The following is a 17,763-nucleotide window of genomic DNA, read 5'->3' as shown; positions in this document are numbered from 1 at the left end:
ACTGGCTTCCCATTTAGGCTACATCTGTGAAAAAATAGGAACTGGTCCATTTTTTGGGGAAAACCTGACACTCTTCAGTTATCTCCTTTTTGACAAAGACATTTTCCACGGATGGCTCCTGCATGGACAGTAGCCTACGCTTGACAGTGTGTAGCCCGTACGTAAGCGTGTGTGATCTATAATAGCATATCCAGCATGTAAGGCCTACTACTCTTATTAGGACAGTGCAATCCCCAGTGGACAAATAGGAAATATTGAAATTAATAACTTCTGCAAATTTCACACTTTACAGTCACCCAGTGGGCCAGATTGGACCCGTTGGCGGGCTTGTTCTGGCCCTAGGGACGAATGTTTGCCAACCCTGAACTACAGGCAGCAATTAAAAATTGAATACACCACACAACTGTTCAAAATATCAGCTTTTATTTATCCTTTAACTAAACAGGTTCAGAAGTAACACGTCAACCTATATAATAATGTATAAAAATGTTATAAAAGAAGAATCTCAAAAGGACAAGACAGACGTTACATGTATGTTCTTTGGCTACAGAAGCCTGCTGGAAGCCAGTGGTAACAACATGTAGGACTGACACACTGGCTGAGGAGAGAAGCTTCAACTGACTACATCCGTGTAATGAAGAGGTATCAATGTCAAAAAAGCTCTGTCCATTTTAACAAAAAATAGAAACATCTCAAAAAAGAGACCGCCGAACTAACTGAATATTTACCTCATGCAATGACATACAGCAAATTAGTTTTCCAGTGATTGTTTTCTGACTCAGATTAAACAAGCAACTGTAGCAGTAAAATGGACTACATATTTTGCTCATAAAAAAAGAAGCTTACATACAGTACATACATATGGTCCAAAGTAATGTGACAAATGGGAGGACCTGATTTAAAAATACTGATCAACAACACTGAGTGAATAACTTACATCTAAACATCCTGTCACGCTCCAAATGCAGCCCTATCCAATACAGTGACAGTGTTAGGGAATATCCTGAGACTACAAGGTGAACTTGACTGTAAAAGCAAAGATCCAAGTACATTTTTGCACCCATCACACAAACAAATTAACGACCGATTCAAATCACAATAATAATGCTGAAGCTCCCCTTTGTCAAGCCGTATGGTCCAATTATATGACTGAACAACACGTTTATCCACGACTAACTTGCATAGGCAGCACAACAGAAAAAAAATCTTAATTATGGGAACTGGGTATACAACATTCATCTTATGCAGCACTAATAACCATCAGATAAGTAAAAACTAAATAGGTCCTTAAAGATTTCAGTCAACAGTTAAGTCATTTTAATCAATTTCAAATCAAAGTGTTTAAGGTTATGCATTTAGATTAAGGCGGTGGAGCTTTAAAAAAAAAAATTACTAGGAAAACACACTTCTTATCAGGATGGTATTTTTCATAATCTCATTTAATTTTAAACTGGGATCTATAACCAACATGAAAATGGATTTAAAGAACTTTACCATGGGTGAAAATGCTGCATTGTAGGCGCTAAAAAGCTCCAATAATCGGTTCAAAATGAGATGACGGCCTAACAGATATAATTTGATACGTTCAATCGATAATTAAAAAGAAACGAAAATGCTTAACAGAAAAAAAGGAATATGAGAAAGTACAAGGGGGTGGTAATACATGTAGCATAATTCTACATACATACATACATATTCTACTGAAACATTTGCAGCAGCACATCGCTTTTGTTTTGAGTTTCTCCTGAACTGCTCACAAACGAGCACACTTTCCAAAAAAAAAACAACTGAAGGAGACGTCTGCCCGAGGCAACAAGAGGTACTCATAGCTGGGACTAGAGAAGGAGGGGACACATTTATTTACCAAATTGGTAAGAAAATAAATGATAAACAAACATGTAATTGTCCATTGAATGTTAGCAGTGAAATAAAAAAATAAAAAAATAAAAAACTCCAGAATCCAGGATTCAGCTTCGGATTCGGCCGAATATTGGGCTTTGTGACGAGGATCGGTTTCTGCCGAATCTTAAGAATTTTTTTCCACCGAACCCTACGCTTGCGCTACGCTGGTCGACGTAATGGCGCCACCGTTGATTACAGGGAAGGTGTTTACGTAGGTGGAGCATTCAATGCGGCCGGCTGTGAGAAAGTGAAAACGGAACTCGTGAGCAGAAAAAGTGTTGGGCAGTACTTTCAGTCAAAAGAAGGCCATTCAAGTCCAGCTACATGTTCAATTTGCAATGCCGATTTGTCGCATGGTGGCAAGGACCCTAAACAATACACAACATCACCGCTGTTAAAACATTTGGTATGAAACATCCGAAAGAATACGAGTTGTGCATGAAGGAATCTACGGACAGCAGCCAAAATGCAGCAACTTCAGGTACAGCAAAGGAAGGACTTCAAGAATGTGTTTACTGTGTTAGGACTGAGGATGGGAGTAGGATTCGGTATTCGGTTTTGGCAGAATCTTAACCAGTGGATTCTGTATTCGGCCAAACCTCAAAAATCTGGATTCGGTGCATCCCTAGAAGAAAGTGTCCCCTTCTCTCTTATCATCCAAGATTCACCATTTAATGCCTGACCAACTACATTCTGTCAAAAAAAAGCTTACAGTTTCATGATTAACTGGTCTAGAAATGAAAAGCATATCACTGGATTAAAAATTAGGTACAATATCGATTCACTGAAAGCCTACAGGTGCAGTGCGCTAATCAATTGCTTACCCCTGAATAAATAGAGGTTGCGGTTAACGTAAACAAAATTTAAAAGCATAACACAAATACGGCATGGTATAATGACAGTGCCTCATCTTTATCAATGAATTGTAATCTTTAAACACATGAGGAAAAGATGTGTTTAAGTGTGCACTGAACCAGTAGGCTTTGCAGTAAGCTGCTCCTGTCTAAACTAAACAAAGGCATAAATCATTTAATGCTCTGAATACAGGCTGTGTATACATGTCCTTAGCACCGCCATTAACCTCCTGCAGGCGCTGGTTAATAGTTAGAAGTGATGAAGACACTGACAAGTCTAGGAGGCAGTGACTCCTTCCCACTCCACCAGGTACTGCACCTTGCCATCAAGGGTGACCCGTCGTGCCAGGACTTTGTACTTTTCCCCGCACGCCAGCCGCCCTGCTGCTCCGAAATAGCTGCTGATGGAGCTCTTGAGGTGGGAGAGCTGGCTGTTGGGGTCCATGCCGTGAACTATGTCTGTGGAGTGCAGCCCTGGGAGGGGGCTCAGCATCTCCGTAGCTGAGAGGTTTGGCTCTGCATGGCTAGGAGGGGGGATCTCCAGGTTGGGGGGCTGCAGGGCCCGTCGTGGCCGCCCACGTTTCCTTTTCAAGGGTGGAGCGGAAACAGGCATGATGCAGGCGGTCGTGCGGGTCTTGCTGGAGCTACAGAGGCTGGGGGGTGTTTGATAGGAAAAGAGGAAGTCAAAAAAACTGATTTTAATTCTGAGGGCAATAACAAAAACAGAAGTATACATAGGGGAATTACAAAAAAACAATGTCTACAGCGGCTGTACTTGGGCACAGCAGTGCATTGAGATAAATGCTAAAATCAGCATGTTTACATGCTCCCAATGCCAACATGCTGATGTCAAACATACTGTATACAAGCCCGGGGACAACAGATGGAAATTAGCACTGTGACATTGTGCATTGGTGCAATATATTTATTGTCACCGTCTGTTTTTAATAAACAGATAAATTAAAGGAAGCAGGTAATGTTCACCATGTTCAAAATCTTAATTAGCCAATTAGCACTAAACACAAAGTACAGCTGAGGCTGATGGGAATGCGGGGAAAATAGTTTTTAAAAAAGGCATGTAGTAGTAATAAAGTATTAGATCTATTGAAATTGTGAATTGATGACAGAGACAAATGTAAGGGAAATGTCAATGTTTCTACCAAACTTAATGTTAATCCATTTAACAGTTTAAGAAATTTCCCTCAAAAACCCAAATGTCAACCTCATGGTGGCACTGGAGGACAAGTCAGGAGATCCATAAAGTTGTTTTGTGGAAAGTACATGTCACAGCATACATCCAATAGCTGTTTAAATATTTGAGTCTAGACCAAAGCCACAGATCAACAGACAGAATGACTGACACTGCCCTCCATAGAACCATAGATGTCAAAGTAAAAAGGGTTAGATGTTGCAATTCCATAGCAGGCAAACCTGGACTGTCTTGAAATGCTAGTTGAGGTAGTTTCTGTGGTGCTCAGGGCTCCTATTGATTCCACATCTGAAGACAGCAGAGACCTCTCACTCCTAGTGTTGTGGGGGCGGTAAAATGAGGATAAAAAAAAAAAAAAAAACAAAAAAAAAAAAACATTATACACAGGACAGAAACATGCTGCTGAAAGTTAGTTAAACTCACTGTACATAAAACGGAATCAATAAATGTATCAGTCAGAGTAAATTAATCTGCAAAAACTTTGATAAATCAATCGTTTTAGTCAACCAGTCAAAAATACTAAGGACAAAACAAGCACTTTAAAAGACATCACTATGGGCTGATGGGATCAAAAGAAAATGAAAACAGCTGTTGGTTGCAGCCTGAACAGTACGGTAGCTTCACCACTTACTTGATAGAGGTTAAGTGATCCAATGTGTGGAGCTCCAATGGTAGAGGCTTTCTCACTTCCTGTCAAAGACAAGAACACTTTTTTTTTTCTCAGTGGGTTTCCTTTTAATTTAACAGTTTCTCTATATCCCCAGAAAAAAAGTTACAGTTTGAGAGTTTGTGAGAAGGCAACAATACCAGCACCTCTCAACAACTATGTACACACCCAGCTCACGCCTACTAACACACACACCCACTAACACACACCCACGACCCCACCCCCACACACCCACACCCCCCCCCACACACCTGGGATAAGAGTTCACGGTGTTGTGGTTTAGCCAGAGTCTCCAGAGAATGTGCTCCTTGCTTCCTCTTTTTCTTCTTCTTTTTCTTCTTTTCTGTGCCATTGGTTAAAGTACTGCAAGCACTAGAGCAACAATAACAACATTTCACAAGCAATGACTGTTGTGCCATTGGTAACACTACAACTGTTAAGCAGTCACTAATTATGAAAGAAATGAAAAGGTGCATTAAAAACGCTGTTGTTTTTTTTTTAATGTTGTATCATGTATCAATGTTTTCTCATTTTACACCATCAGTCCAAACACAAGCAGTTCGAATTCAAGCGCTTACAGCGAATGGGTGGATGTCCCACCCAGAAGTCTGAAAACATTTCACTTCAGAACTTTAAATGTAGGTTTTCCATCTTACCTCATGCCAGACAGAGCCTTGGTGGACTTGCATCCTTTGATAGTGATCTCATGTGAAGCCCTCTCCATCATTCTGCTGGTCGGCTCATCCGAGTTGGGGGGAGCAGGAGGGAAACGGATCCTCAGCCCAAACAAGTGCTTCTTTTTCTTAACTTCCTTCCCTGACATGAACCTGGAAGAGAGCCGAGACAGTCGGGAGTTAAGAAAAAGACACGATTGAACACTTTGAGGCCGTCAGCAGCAAAAACAATGACTTTGTATTGGAGGGACATATTAGGCAAGGGCATGGGGGTGCTCCCCACAAAAATTTGAGCGTTGAAGACTATTTCCTGCATTCTGGTGAATTCTGCTTTTTCTGCATCAATTTAATGCTGAACTGAAATGTCTTAACTTATGTAAAAGAAAACAGAAAATCCAGGCGTCGGTTCAAGATATAGTGGAATATAATGCAGTAAGGCTCTCAGACATTCTGTATTGCTTTAAAATATTCTCCTGTAGATCAACGTTTCTCATTTAATGTTATCGCTGCTGAGTCATCACACATGTAGCCATGATTTTCGAAAGTCATTTGTCCACAGGGCCATACAACTCTACAATGCTTCACAAAAGGGATGAAGAGAGAGAGACTTCTCTGCATAGTCTGTCTGCCTCTCCACCACTTCCACTAGGCTATAATGTAAGTTCCAATTTATGAAGATGCCATTAACACTTCTAAAATGAAACTTGAAAAATATTACTTTACTGGGTTTTGAGACTTTTTTTTTTTTTTTTTTTTTTTTTAAATAAAGAAAAAATGTCTTAATATCAGACCTCATCTTTTCTTCAGGTTCCTCCATGGTTATCATCCATGCATAACTGCTTCTTCTTCCCGTTTGATGGAAAATTGCAACCATTGTTTTTGTGGTTGCATACTGTCACCTACTTTACCAGAGGCATTGTTGTCAGAATAATAGTCCACTACTTTTATGTTTATAAAGTGGGGGGAACAAATGCATGTGTTCTAATATTGAGGGGGACATTTCCCCTGCGTCCTCCCCGAAACCTACGCCTATGGAAAGTGTTAACCAGTAAAGGGATAACTTACATGCTGCTGTTGTTGTTTAATGCTTCCAGAACACATTGATATCGCTCTGATCTGGGAGTGTTGGCGAGCTGCAGACGGGGGGGGGGGGTCACCAAACAGGAAAGACACGGTGCAAGAAAAGAAAAGGTAACTCAGAAAATCAACACCATATGGTTTCAAAAACTAATTTGCAAGCACGGGATAATTCAAAAATAATTAACCCTCAAGAACAACGCTAACAATGTGGTTTTCTAGTCTCCACTTAACTTTGGTGCATTAAGCAGATACATAGTCTGGAAACCGTTAAGGTGCAGCAGGTTGCCAATTCCTAACATCCTGTGCCAAATCAAAAACATACTTACACAAATTAAAAACTTAAACAATAAGTGTCTTTATGTTCAGTAGAAAACTAAAAAAAAACTACTGTGCAAAGAACATAAAAGAGTGCGAGTGTGAGAGTGTGTGTGTCGAGAATCAGTGGTGCGTTACAAATTAAAGTTAGTGAATAGTCACGTAACTTAATGAGTAGTGTCCTCACCTCCCCCAGCTGCAGCAGCTCCCAGGTATCATTGATGTAAGACATCAGGTGCATCTCAGAGTCAAAGTACTTCTTCTTGTGGATCACACTCAAGTTGTACAGGCACAGGTGTGTGACATCCTCCCTGAAACATATCAGTAAAAGCTGTGTTGTCTTTACTTAGTCTGGTTCCAAAATAATAATATTAAAAAGAAAATGCAGGAATTGAGAGGAGGTGATAAGGCACAGTGGTCTTTTTACAGCTATTGTAAAAAAACAAATAAGACATCGAAAAAGGCACTACTTTGGGAAGACGGGCAATCACATCATTGTTTATTAAATAGTATACCGTTTAAGGAAGACCATCTGGGTCAAAGCTAAATATACATCTTCAGATTTACGTACCAGCTAAGGGGCAGTCGGCTGAGGAACTCTGGTCCACCATTGCAAACGGAACAAATAAACAGATAAAACCTAAAGTTACACAAACACAAAAACACGTCATGTTGTTATGCTGCAAACTGAGTCGGTGACCACAGGACATATTTTAAGAGCATGGCAGAAAATGCTACACAAAGCAGTAACACAAGATAATGTATTATTTTGATTATGAAAATAATTATTTTTATGATTTCAAATTGTTTGATAAAAAAAACAAAAAGTGGAGGTGAATATCACCAAGTGTAGTAGTATAATTTCTGCCACTGAATTAATTTCCTTTAGTAGGGCAGTTCTGAGTAAACGCGGAAAACAACAATTGTCTAAACCATCATTTTTTATTTATATATATATATTTTTTTTTAAAGGTTGTTTTTTTAAAAGTTTTAATAACGTTTGTTTCACCAGTAAGAACTTTTATCATAGCATGAAGCAGTACTGCTGCTATTGTTAGCTGCAGTTTCATATACTTTGCACACTAAGCTCAAATGATGGTTAAACTGTTGACTGGATGTTCAAGGTGTCCAAATAATTTCATCAGACCCCCCCTGCCATTGTGAAACATACACACAGTGGTATTCGCACCTATCTCCGTAGAGCATGGGCATCTGTAAGCAATGTAGACACGCCTCATGGAACCACTGCTCACACTCGTTACACTGCAGCATCTTCAGGTACCAACTTCAAAGAAAAAGAGAATTGTTAGCTGTACCAGGGTACGTAAAAATAAAAAAAGAAGGAAATTGTTTACCGTGTGTTTTTTAAAGTATGTAACATGTTACTCACTCTCCTGGACCTCCACAGTAGCAGTAGCACTGCTGGATATTAGTCTTGTGGCCCTGGTTCCAAACCAGTTCGTCCAAAACGTATGGGAGGGACAGGTGCAGCCCTCTATGCTGCTGCTGCTGCTGCTGCAGCAGAAAGCCTTTAGCAGACGCTCCCCTCATGTGTGCACCCCCCCTCTGTAAACCGCACAGACAAAAAGCACGTTTACCCAAACATAAAACTATGTACACATATAGGTATATACGACATTAACTCCAAAGATTATCTTGGACTCTATAGTCTCTTATCTCCATTGTGCTTTACTGTTAAAGCAGAGCAAATAATTCTCTCACAAAAAGTCTCACAAAATAGCAGGGCTGTAGTACTTGAGTCCAGACTCGAGCCGCTTTTCTGTTGTCTCGGACTCGGCCATTGGACTCGCCAAATATAGTTGATCTCGACCAAGTCCAGCACTGTATGCTTTTGTTCTAAAGTAACGTCCTCCTTCAAACAAGATCATTGACGAAGAACGCTCGTTCTGAAAACATCTATTAGTTTAATTCAAAATCCATCTGGAACAGGCGTTGGGATTGGTCGGCTGGTACGCACCTGGCTGCATCATATGCCTCAATCATCAGGCATCAATCATTTTCATTTTGGCCACGAACACAATGTCAGCGAGCACTTTGTACTATGAATGTACTATGAAGAATGGGAACATTTCCATTTGATATGTGAAGTAAATAATATGGCCTAAAATTGATCCTATAGTGTGTTACTCTGCACTTGCTTATTACAAATAATAAAGCAAAATGATCATCTTAAAATAGAAGATATACTGTCTCTCACTTCACATAAATTATGAACAGGTAACTGAGTGGTCTTGAAGAGGACTCTTTTTTTCTATTTCGGTATTGACTTGGACTTGAACCTCTTTGGACTCGGTCTCGATTAGTCCTGGTCTTGGACTCGACAAAGGTGGACTTGACTACAGCCCTGCAAAATAGCGATCGATACTACCTAAAGGTTTCATGTATTTATACTCAAAACAAAAGCTGTACCTTAGGTATAGAAGTGAGCACACACTCTGAGCAGAGCCACTTGTCATCAGAGTCAATGACAGAGGCATCAATGACGGGGGTGTGGCACAGCTGATGGTAGCCTAAAAGACAATGAATGAAATTAACTCGTTGAAGAAGACAAATGCCCTTAATGACCAGAGATTAGAGTTCAATAGGTAGATGTACAAAGAATGGATAAGTAAGGAAACGCTGGCTGTTTGAAAAAAAAAAAAAAAAAAAAAAATATATATATATATATATATATATATATATATATATATATAATTATTATAAGAGCATCAGGGACAATGGACAGTACCTTGTCCACACTTGTCACAAATGACAATTTCATTAGGTTCATCTGAAGTTTCATCCTGGCATATAGAGCACACAATGTCATCGTCCTCATCATCTTCATCATCTTCATCCCCTGAAATGGACAAAAACATTGCTGTGACAGAGTAAAGGTTAGCTAAGCACCTCAAATAGTGTTTAAAGTTCAAGTGCTTACTGAAAGTAGTGCCAACTAATGCTGGGCGGTGTAACGGTTCATACCGGTATTCATTTCCCAAATTATATGAATTTTTCATATGCAGTAAGAGCCAGGAGAGCGCTCCGGCAGAGGTAAACTGCGAGTGATTTGAGAACGGGACCACTGTTAACTACATAGCCTTCTCAGTCATGGTAGTAACTTTATAACAATTAATAACCCACAACTAACTCTCTACAGCAGGATAAAACCATAGCACACAACAATTTGTGAGACAAACCATTTGTAACACTAATAATTGTACATTTACAAATGTTTTGAAATGGACAAAAAATTGTTGTGACACAGTAAAGGCTAGCTGAGCACCTCAAATATTGTTTAAAGTTTAAGTGCTTAAAATAGTGCTGCCAAGTGCCAACTGTAGATTATCCTGAAACACCGTTTCTGAACAGACTCATTCAATGAAAATGAAGGTCTCTTTTCAGAAACGGTGATCTCAATAGTAAGAATACCCGGCTGTTGTAGCTGTAACCAACACTGACTACATTTACATGCACATAATATTCCAATACAGCGCTGCATACATGTCCAAAGAAAATGCTATATTCGGAAAAAGGCCTTTTAAGAATATCCAACCGGAATATGCTGTTTACATGACCTGTTTAAAATTCGGAATATTGTCATATTCTGAATAACAGTGGAATATTGGTGTGCATGTAAACGTACTGAGTGATGGCAGGGTTTAGTTAAAACACTGCAAGTACATTTTTACTGGGCATCACTGCAGCAAAGTGAGAACTTCAACCACTGGAGGTCAGCAGTAAACAAGGCATGTTAACCAGCACTACACTGTGTACATACAGCTGTGCAGCAACATGTGGATCAGCTCAGTAGTCAAGATCAAAAAATAAATATACAAATCACATAGTGGATATTTGTCAAGAAATGTTAAAAAAATTTTAATCCATCAAAAATCATGTTATGCCTTATTATGAAGCAAATCTGTGTCATATTTGCATTTTAACTGATCTAGACGCCAGCCTCTCTGTGCATCTACCCTATGCTCATCTGGACTTGTGTTGTCTGATGACAGACCCTGGACAGTTTAACTGCCAGCAACAAGAGTAGGGAGATAAGTAAGGCAGAAGAAGGCAGACGAGGGTGTGGACATCAAAATACTAATTCAAGAATTCAAACAAATTTACTTGTAAAAACTGTACAGAACCTAAAGGTGCAGTTGCTGAGAGGAAATACAATAGCATATCCTCCTTTCAAATACCTGCAAATGATCAAGGACTGCCTTTTTATTCAATAGTGAGAGCCACATATTTCACAAACAAGTAGATGTTGAAGTTGAAGGAACTTACCTGTCTGGATATCCTTCCACAGAACCCAGGACTTTGACCGATCCTCAAAAACCACAAAGCATCGCTGCTTTTCCTGATCTATCTGAAGGAGAAAACAAAAATAGATTTGTGTCTTCCTAAACACTACACTGTTCTTAAAGCCTAAATAGTGCCCAGGCATCCCACATCTTCACACTAGTCCAATAATATATTACGTTTCGTGTCACATACGACTAATTCAGAGGATTTTGCCAGGTAGACGCTAAGCGTCCTATGACCAAATCTGCTAAGTATAATCTAAATATTAAGCTCAATCCACACCAAGCGACTTGACAAAGTCGTCAGATCGCTGTACTGTTCACACTACACAACTAGCTCTCTCGTAATTCTCTGTAAAACAGTATTTATGGTTTTCACACTACATGACCAGCGACAGGGGGGGGGGGTCACACGTTACATCTCTTCTTGGCCTGGTCTCTTTGTCAGAAAAACACATGCAAGAAGTGACATGGGACATGACCTAATACCATGCACGAGACAGGATTTTTTTGTTTCAAAAATGGATGTCCACCAGAAACAAGCACTCCAAGATGTCGGTGCGCCCAATTTGCAGTGATAAAACAAAGAAGAAAAAGACAAGAAGAGTTAGGTGGGGTTATTGTTGGCACAAGCGTTCACTAAATATACTATTAATAGAAGTTTCCTCTAGGTGCAACAACTTTGGACCGTGTTACAAATGAAACACATACAGTAAAGTTCCTATTGTTACAGGCGACCCCTCCCCCAGGTTTCCCCTCAACACATTCACACATAAGCGGGATTTATGGTTGTGCGGAGGCTCTACGCAGAGCTTTCACCGTAGCCTAAGTGGCCTGAAGTTTATACTTGCGCGGCATGGGGGACTACCGATGTAAACTAGCACTTTTGAGCTAACTCGGGAACATTTACATTGTTTTAATGTTGATTAATGTTCACTGTCCCCTTTCAAATAAAGAAATAAATAAAATAAAAATAAAAAATGTGTGTGTGGGGAGTGTGAAGTAAAGCGAGGGAGAAGTGAGAGAGTGACGATGATTAGCTTTGGAGCGAGTAGCGACTCTAGAGTCATAGCGAGAGAAACAAAGTGTCTCCCCTGTGCTTTCTGACCACGGTGGAAAATCTGTAGCAGGAAAAGTTAACCCTCTCCTTGATTTCATGTTTATGGAGAAGGAGAACCAAGAAATGAGTCGGGGGAAATGCAACGCTGCCAAGACACGACGTGCGTCGCCGCAACATGTTACATTTTTCGAGAGGTGCAGGTCAGGCTACGGCGTAGGGTCCGGCGTAGGTCCGTGTCTCCGCATACGTAGCCATGGCGTAGATTTTACGTAGAAGTACAAATCACGCTATAGCGCTCGAGTGCCAAGCCTATGCCAATTTGCAGTGAGTGGAGAATCAGGCCTAAAATAATGTAGTGTGAACTAGGCATTAGCAACAGCTGATGTTTTATAAATAAGTGAAATAAAACAGCCAGGAAAAATAAAAAATAAAAAATGTCAAATGTATGCACTTGAAGGCTTGCTTAGGGCCGTTTCCTGTGTTTTGCGTATCTGGTGTGCTGGAGTATGTGGTAGTATTGTTATATAAAAACTAATTTTAGTAGCAAAAGGAGTGTTTCCCTCACACTAACCTTGGTGATTGTCCCCAAGTAAAACAAGCCATCTGACCACCGGGCCAAGACGTCCTGTCCCTCTATGAACCTGTCAGACATGTCGTCCTCTCCATACTCCCCCCTAGCAGAAAGGCTTGACGGGGGCAAGGACACAGCCTGCTGCTGCCGCTGGGGGAGAGCTCTGTGATGGACAGACAGGTGATCCACAACCCCTGAGTCTCTGGGGGGGGGGGGTTGATATGAGAGACAATAGGAAATTAGATTAATCATTATTACCGTAGTTTCAGGAGACATGGCATTATTATCACCAATTCCCAGTCTGTGTGCTGCTGACAGTGTGCTGGGCATTTCATTTAACAATCAATAATTATGTAGGCAAGCATAAATGTAACAATAGATGTAACAATGCATAATAATGATAACTTCATGTAGAGTAAGGGTAAAAATGCCAGTACAAGACGGGCTAAGCTTTTCACACAGGCTGTTTTGTTTTTTTTTAGAAATCAAGTCAATTTTATTTATATCACAAATTTGCCTCAGGGGGCTTTACAATCTGTACAGCATATGGCACCCTCTGTGCCTTAGACTCTCACGCTCGATAAGTATACTTCTGCTTTATGGCTTAAATATAGGAATACTACAATCAACACTATGATTTTGACCATCAATGAAATTCCTTTGTAACAGCCAATAGGAATTATATGGAGATCTGAATATCTCCTGAAATACTGTCATCACACAAGGATGTGTAGTGTGGTTACAGAAGATGTTAAAAAACAACGGCTGAAAATTAAACGCATGCCATTTCCCCTCCAGTGGATACACACAACAGGTGATTCTACTCATAATTAGTGCTAGTTGGTAATTAACCACAGCCATGCAGTCAGTAAGATGGCTGCAGGTCAATGCTGAGTATTTCTATAGCCTTTCCGACATCAAAAACTAAAGTAAACGCAAAGATTGCTATACATTTTGAACACATAGCTACATATAAACTGACAACAGGATGTCAGTGTCATTTATATTTATGCAAATTAATACCTGGTATTTGTATCTTCTGTTGCAAAACATTCATTAAGTTAGAGATTGTACATTTTAAATTTTTTCTATTTTCCTTTAGCCAATGCCCGTACATCCGACATTCCCTTTGTTCGAATACTGAGTGAAAATGGTCAATATTAGCTAGCCCCTAGCGAGGATAAAGGGCCAGTTTGAGATAACGTCGAATACTGAAATGTCTTGTAATATGAAATAGCTAGCAGCCAGGCCTGATTGTTAGCATGAATAATCCACATGAAAAGCGGTAACCCCCGGAGAGGTCGCTGACCGTCGGACCCACACCCCCCGAAAAGGAGGAAAACATGATGACAACAATACCTCATTCGGTCACCTCCGCTTCTTCAACAAATGACTCGTACAACAAAAAAACTAAATGGGAACGACCGCTGTTATCCCGCTTCTTCTGTAGTTGAAACTATTTCAAAAGTATTTCGCGGAAACTTGCGGGGCTCTGGCCTTCTTCAGAAGATAACAAACGGTTCATTTTCCCCAAGCACGTTCGCCATTTTGGTTTCCCGCTGATGATCGGGGAGTGCATTATGGGAAGCGTTAGCCAAAGAAATGCAGTTTAAAATAAAAATTAAAAAGAAAAACTGAAACCGTCACTAAATTGGTTTAAAAATGAATTAAAGAATATTTTTTCCTCTACAAATACTAGCTGATTCAAACCAGCTAATACAAAAAAAATTCGATGTCTCAATTTGTTTTGTTTTGAATAAGACTAAATGTTGGGATGTGCTAGAAAAATGACAAATTTACTGTCAAATGATGTGTGCTATATTGATATATTCGGCTGTGTACAGAAACCTAATTGAGGATTGTTACATGCTGGAAGATATAATGTAACGCGATAATGTAATGCCTTGCTTAGGTATATTTACTTTCATTATGTATAGTATTACATTATATGACTCAAATCCTGATGTCATGAATTCCAAATTATCATCTGATCTCCAGTTCTTACATTACTGACTGAAAAAGAACCACTTGACCATCAATGTAAAGAAAACTGAATCTATGTATTTTCACTCAATCAGAAAGTCTTTCGCTGATCCTATTACCTTTGCAAACCAAGATCTTGTCATCACAAAGACTTACAAATATCTAATATACTACTTGATACACATCTTACATGGGAACACATTTCTAACTTAACAAAAAAGTTGAATCAGAAACTTTATGTGTATAACAAGATTAGATCATATCTTTCCTTTTCTGTTTCTGAAACCTACCTGCAATTGTGTTTTCAACAATGTCCTACTGTCTTCCAATCTGGTCTCTTACCACTAAGGAAATTACTGAACCAATAGCACGACTATACAATCGAGCTCTCAAGATCCACAGTAATCTTCCAAAGTGGTCTCACCATTGCATTGCACTCACACGCTCAAACGTTCAGACTTACCAGAACTATATAAACAGTCACGCTATTACATACACAGAGCGACATGCCAAAGCCGTCTCAATGGCCAAGCAGGGGAGATGGACCAACTGGTTGGGCCTGGAGAAGAAAAAGCTCAGCTGGCGTGACATCTGGCAGATGGAGGGAGCGCGGCTGAGTTTTGTCATCAGAGCCACATACGACCTGCTACCCTCCCCCCAGAATCTGAAAGTGGGGTATGGAGAAGATCCCGCCTGTCCCCTGTGTCAAGTACCTGCATCCCTAAGGCACATTCTATCAGGGTGCACTATAAGTCTCACCCAAGGGCGCTATACTTGGCGGCATGAGAGCTGGCATCAATACTGGAACAGAAGCGAACCACCACAAACAACCTCTCACAAACATCAGCAGGACAGGTCAACTTCACAAATTTCATACCAGCTGGCCAACATCAAGAGCATCACACAACACCTAAGGATGCAAGCATCCTGCAGTCAGCGCGGGATTGGAAACTGGAAGTGGACCTTGATAAGAAGCTTGTGTTTCCCCCAGAAATAGTAGCTACAACACTCCGGCCAGATATGGTCCTGTGGTCTCCAACAACAAAGCTGGCATATGTTGTGGAATTAACAGTACCATGGGAAGATGAGGTTGAAGAGGCTTATGAGAGGAAAAATAACAAATACTCCGACCTGGCAGTTGAAGCATCCCGGGGCAGCTGGAAGACAAGCATCTTCCCAGTAGAGGTGGGATGCAGAGGATTTGTTGCTACATCTACCACCAGTTTGTTGAGAAAAATAGGGGTGAAAGGTCACTCCCCCCAACAGGCCATCAAGTCCATGTCAAGTGCTGCCGAGAAAAGCAGTAACTGGCTCTGGATCAAGCGTAAGGACCCCAACTGGGCAGCAAGGTAGAGACAAATGGTATACGGTCAGGCTTAGGCCCGACTCAGGCTTAGGCCATGCAGAGCCCATCAGGGATATGGAGGGTATGGCATGGAGGGGGGTGTACCTGGGACGCTGGGTACACTGTTGAGCCCTCTGGAGACGTCGTGGGCTTCAATCAACGAAACGTCGATGAAGCAGGGTGCCCACCTGATGACCCCAATGGCATACCTCACCCTCCTTTTCACCACTCCACACCGACTGCTACTTTCAAGAGTTTCCTACTAAAGGGATTGAAACATCTAGTTCTATTAGCTTTACTATATTTTCAGATTCAAAATAGCACTTCTCTCGAAACAATATGAGGTCACTTTCACAGGCATTCATTCCAGTCCCCCCATACAAAAACAACTGTGATCAGAAATCCTTTTTTCATACATACACCAAAATTTGGAATGACATTCCCCATCACATCAGAACACTACCATCCATCACATATTTCAAAAAGGCATACAAACTGTTCCTTCTCAACAGTTACACTTGCACACATTGATTGTTCATGTATTGTCCAAGTCTGTTTTGTTGTTTTTAGTTGTCTGTATCTGTCTAGCCCATGCTAATGTCCTGTATGTGTTTCTGTCTTTATATGCTGTAACTGTGTTCTATAATCTATGTTTCTGCAGAACAGGAACCTGCTGGAAACCAGTTTTTAAACTGAGTCAGTTCCGTTTTAAACTGTAACTTAATGTTACTTTTAATCCTTTCTTGTATAATAAATGAAATAAACGAATTATATAGGCCTTCTGCCTATTTATGTATGTATTATTGTGTACTGTCAATATAGCCTTGATGTTTTGAATATGATTATATTGTTTTTGACAAATGCAAACTTCATATTCTAAGTTGTAATGAATTGTCATAAATAAAGTTTGAAAAAATAAAAATGATGGGAAGTGCTTAAACAACTGCTGCTTGTTAGGGCCAGAGCAATGACAACGTCGGTCGGTGAAGGCCCTAATAAAATCGATAGGATTATTAGGGCCCGGGCACAAAAGTGTCAAGGGCCCAACGTTCCTGCCAGGAACTTATTGTTTTTGTAAAGATTAATATGAGGGCCCAGAGCACAAAAGTGCCAGGGGCCCCACGGTGCTTTCAATAAATAGATTTTATCTAGTAGGTGACCCAATGGGATTGTTGGGGCCACATGGCGATCTCTTATTGTGTGTTTTGTTTTATGATATGGATAACGCTATAGATAAATTCAACTTAAAACGTAATTATATTTGTAAACTAATTAGGAACCGAAGGGGATGTCTTTTTCTATTTAGTAATCATGTACTCTGTGTTGCTACCTTTATTTGTTACAAGTTTAATTCATTTACATTCAATTTATTTTTTTGATTAATTGAATTAGTGAAGCTAAGTGAGCTTTACTCTACTTGCTTTATTTACTATAATGAGACCTAATACATATATTTATTTTTAACCTTTAATCGTTTTGAAATGATTTGTATTATATGTGTGGCTTAGTTAATAATTGAGTGCGTTATCCTACATTTTTTGTCATTCAGGAGGTTTTTCCGAGTGTAGTCAGTCACATATGCAAGTGTTTTACCCATTTCCAGCTATCAAGTTCAACTGGGTGGCTTGACTGAAATACACTGTAATTAACTGAAGTGGGAGGTTTGACTCCACGTGTGTGTCCTTTGTCCTAAATTTGTCAGGGGCCTCGCCCATTTTGTGAGTTTCTTTTCTGTAATTCAGACTCCTGTAGGATGATAGCAGGGGACAGCTCATTGGTGCATGTGGATGAATGCATT

The 17,763-nt window shown here is 40.1% G+C and overlaps 1 protein-coding gene across 2 annotated transcripts; it reads right to left on the bottom strand.

Moving 5' to 3' along the window:
• Nucleotides 1-2,755: 2,755 nt before the first annotated feature.
• mtf2 (metal response element binding transcription factor 2) lies at nucleotides 2,756-14,222 on the bottom strand. 2 transcript variants are annotated; one of them, XM_031298018.2, is made up of 15 exons: nucleotides 13,997-14,222; nucleotides 12,638-12,839; nucleotides 10,990-11,071; nucleotides 9,452-9,562; nucleotides 9,133-9,233; nucleotides 8,093-8,268; nucleotides 7,892-7,987; nucleotides 7,274-7,342; nucleotides 6,890-7,013; nucleotides 6,373-6,440; nucleotides 5,290-5,460; nucleotides 4,885-5,005; nucleotides 4,598-4,656; nucleotides 4,188-4,280; nucleotides 2,756-3,409 (listed from the first exon to the last, which is right to left on the bottom strand). In XM_031298018.2, the coding sequence occupies exons 1-15, from the start codon at nucleotides 13,999-14,001 to the stop codon at nucleotides 3,034-3,036; spliced, it is 1,854 nt and encodes a 617-aa protein (XP_031153878.2). In that variant the 5' UTR covers nucleotides 14,002-14,222; the 3' UTR covers nucleotides 2,756-3,033. The 2 variants fall into 2 exon arrangements, with proteins under 2 accessions (XP_031153878.2, XP_031153879.2); XM_031298019.2 differs by having other exon boundaries at nucleotides 8,093-8,250.
• Between the last annotated feature and the right edge of the window lie 3,541 nt (nucleotides 14,223-17,763).

Source organism: Sander lucioperca, chromosome 9 (assembly GCF_008315115.2).
Source record: "Sander lucioperca isolate FBNREF2018 chromosome 9, SLUC_FBN_1.2, whole genome shotgun sequence".
In the NCBI taxonomy this organism is placed as follows: Eukaryota; Metazoa; Chordata; class Actinopteri; order Perciformes; family Percidae; genus Sander; species Sander lucioperca.
The sequence above is the reverse complement of the archived record's forward strand: the minus strand, read 5'-3'. Positions and strand labels throughout refer to the sequence as shown.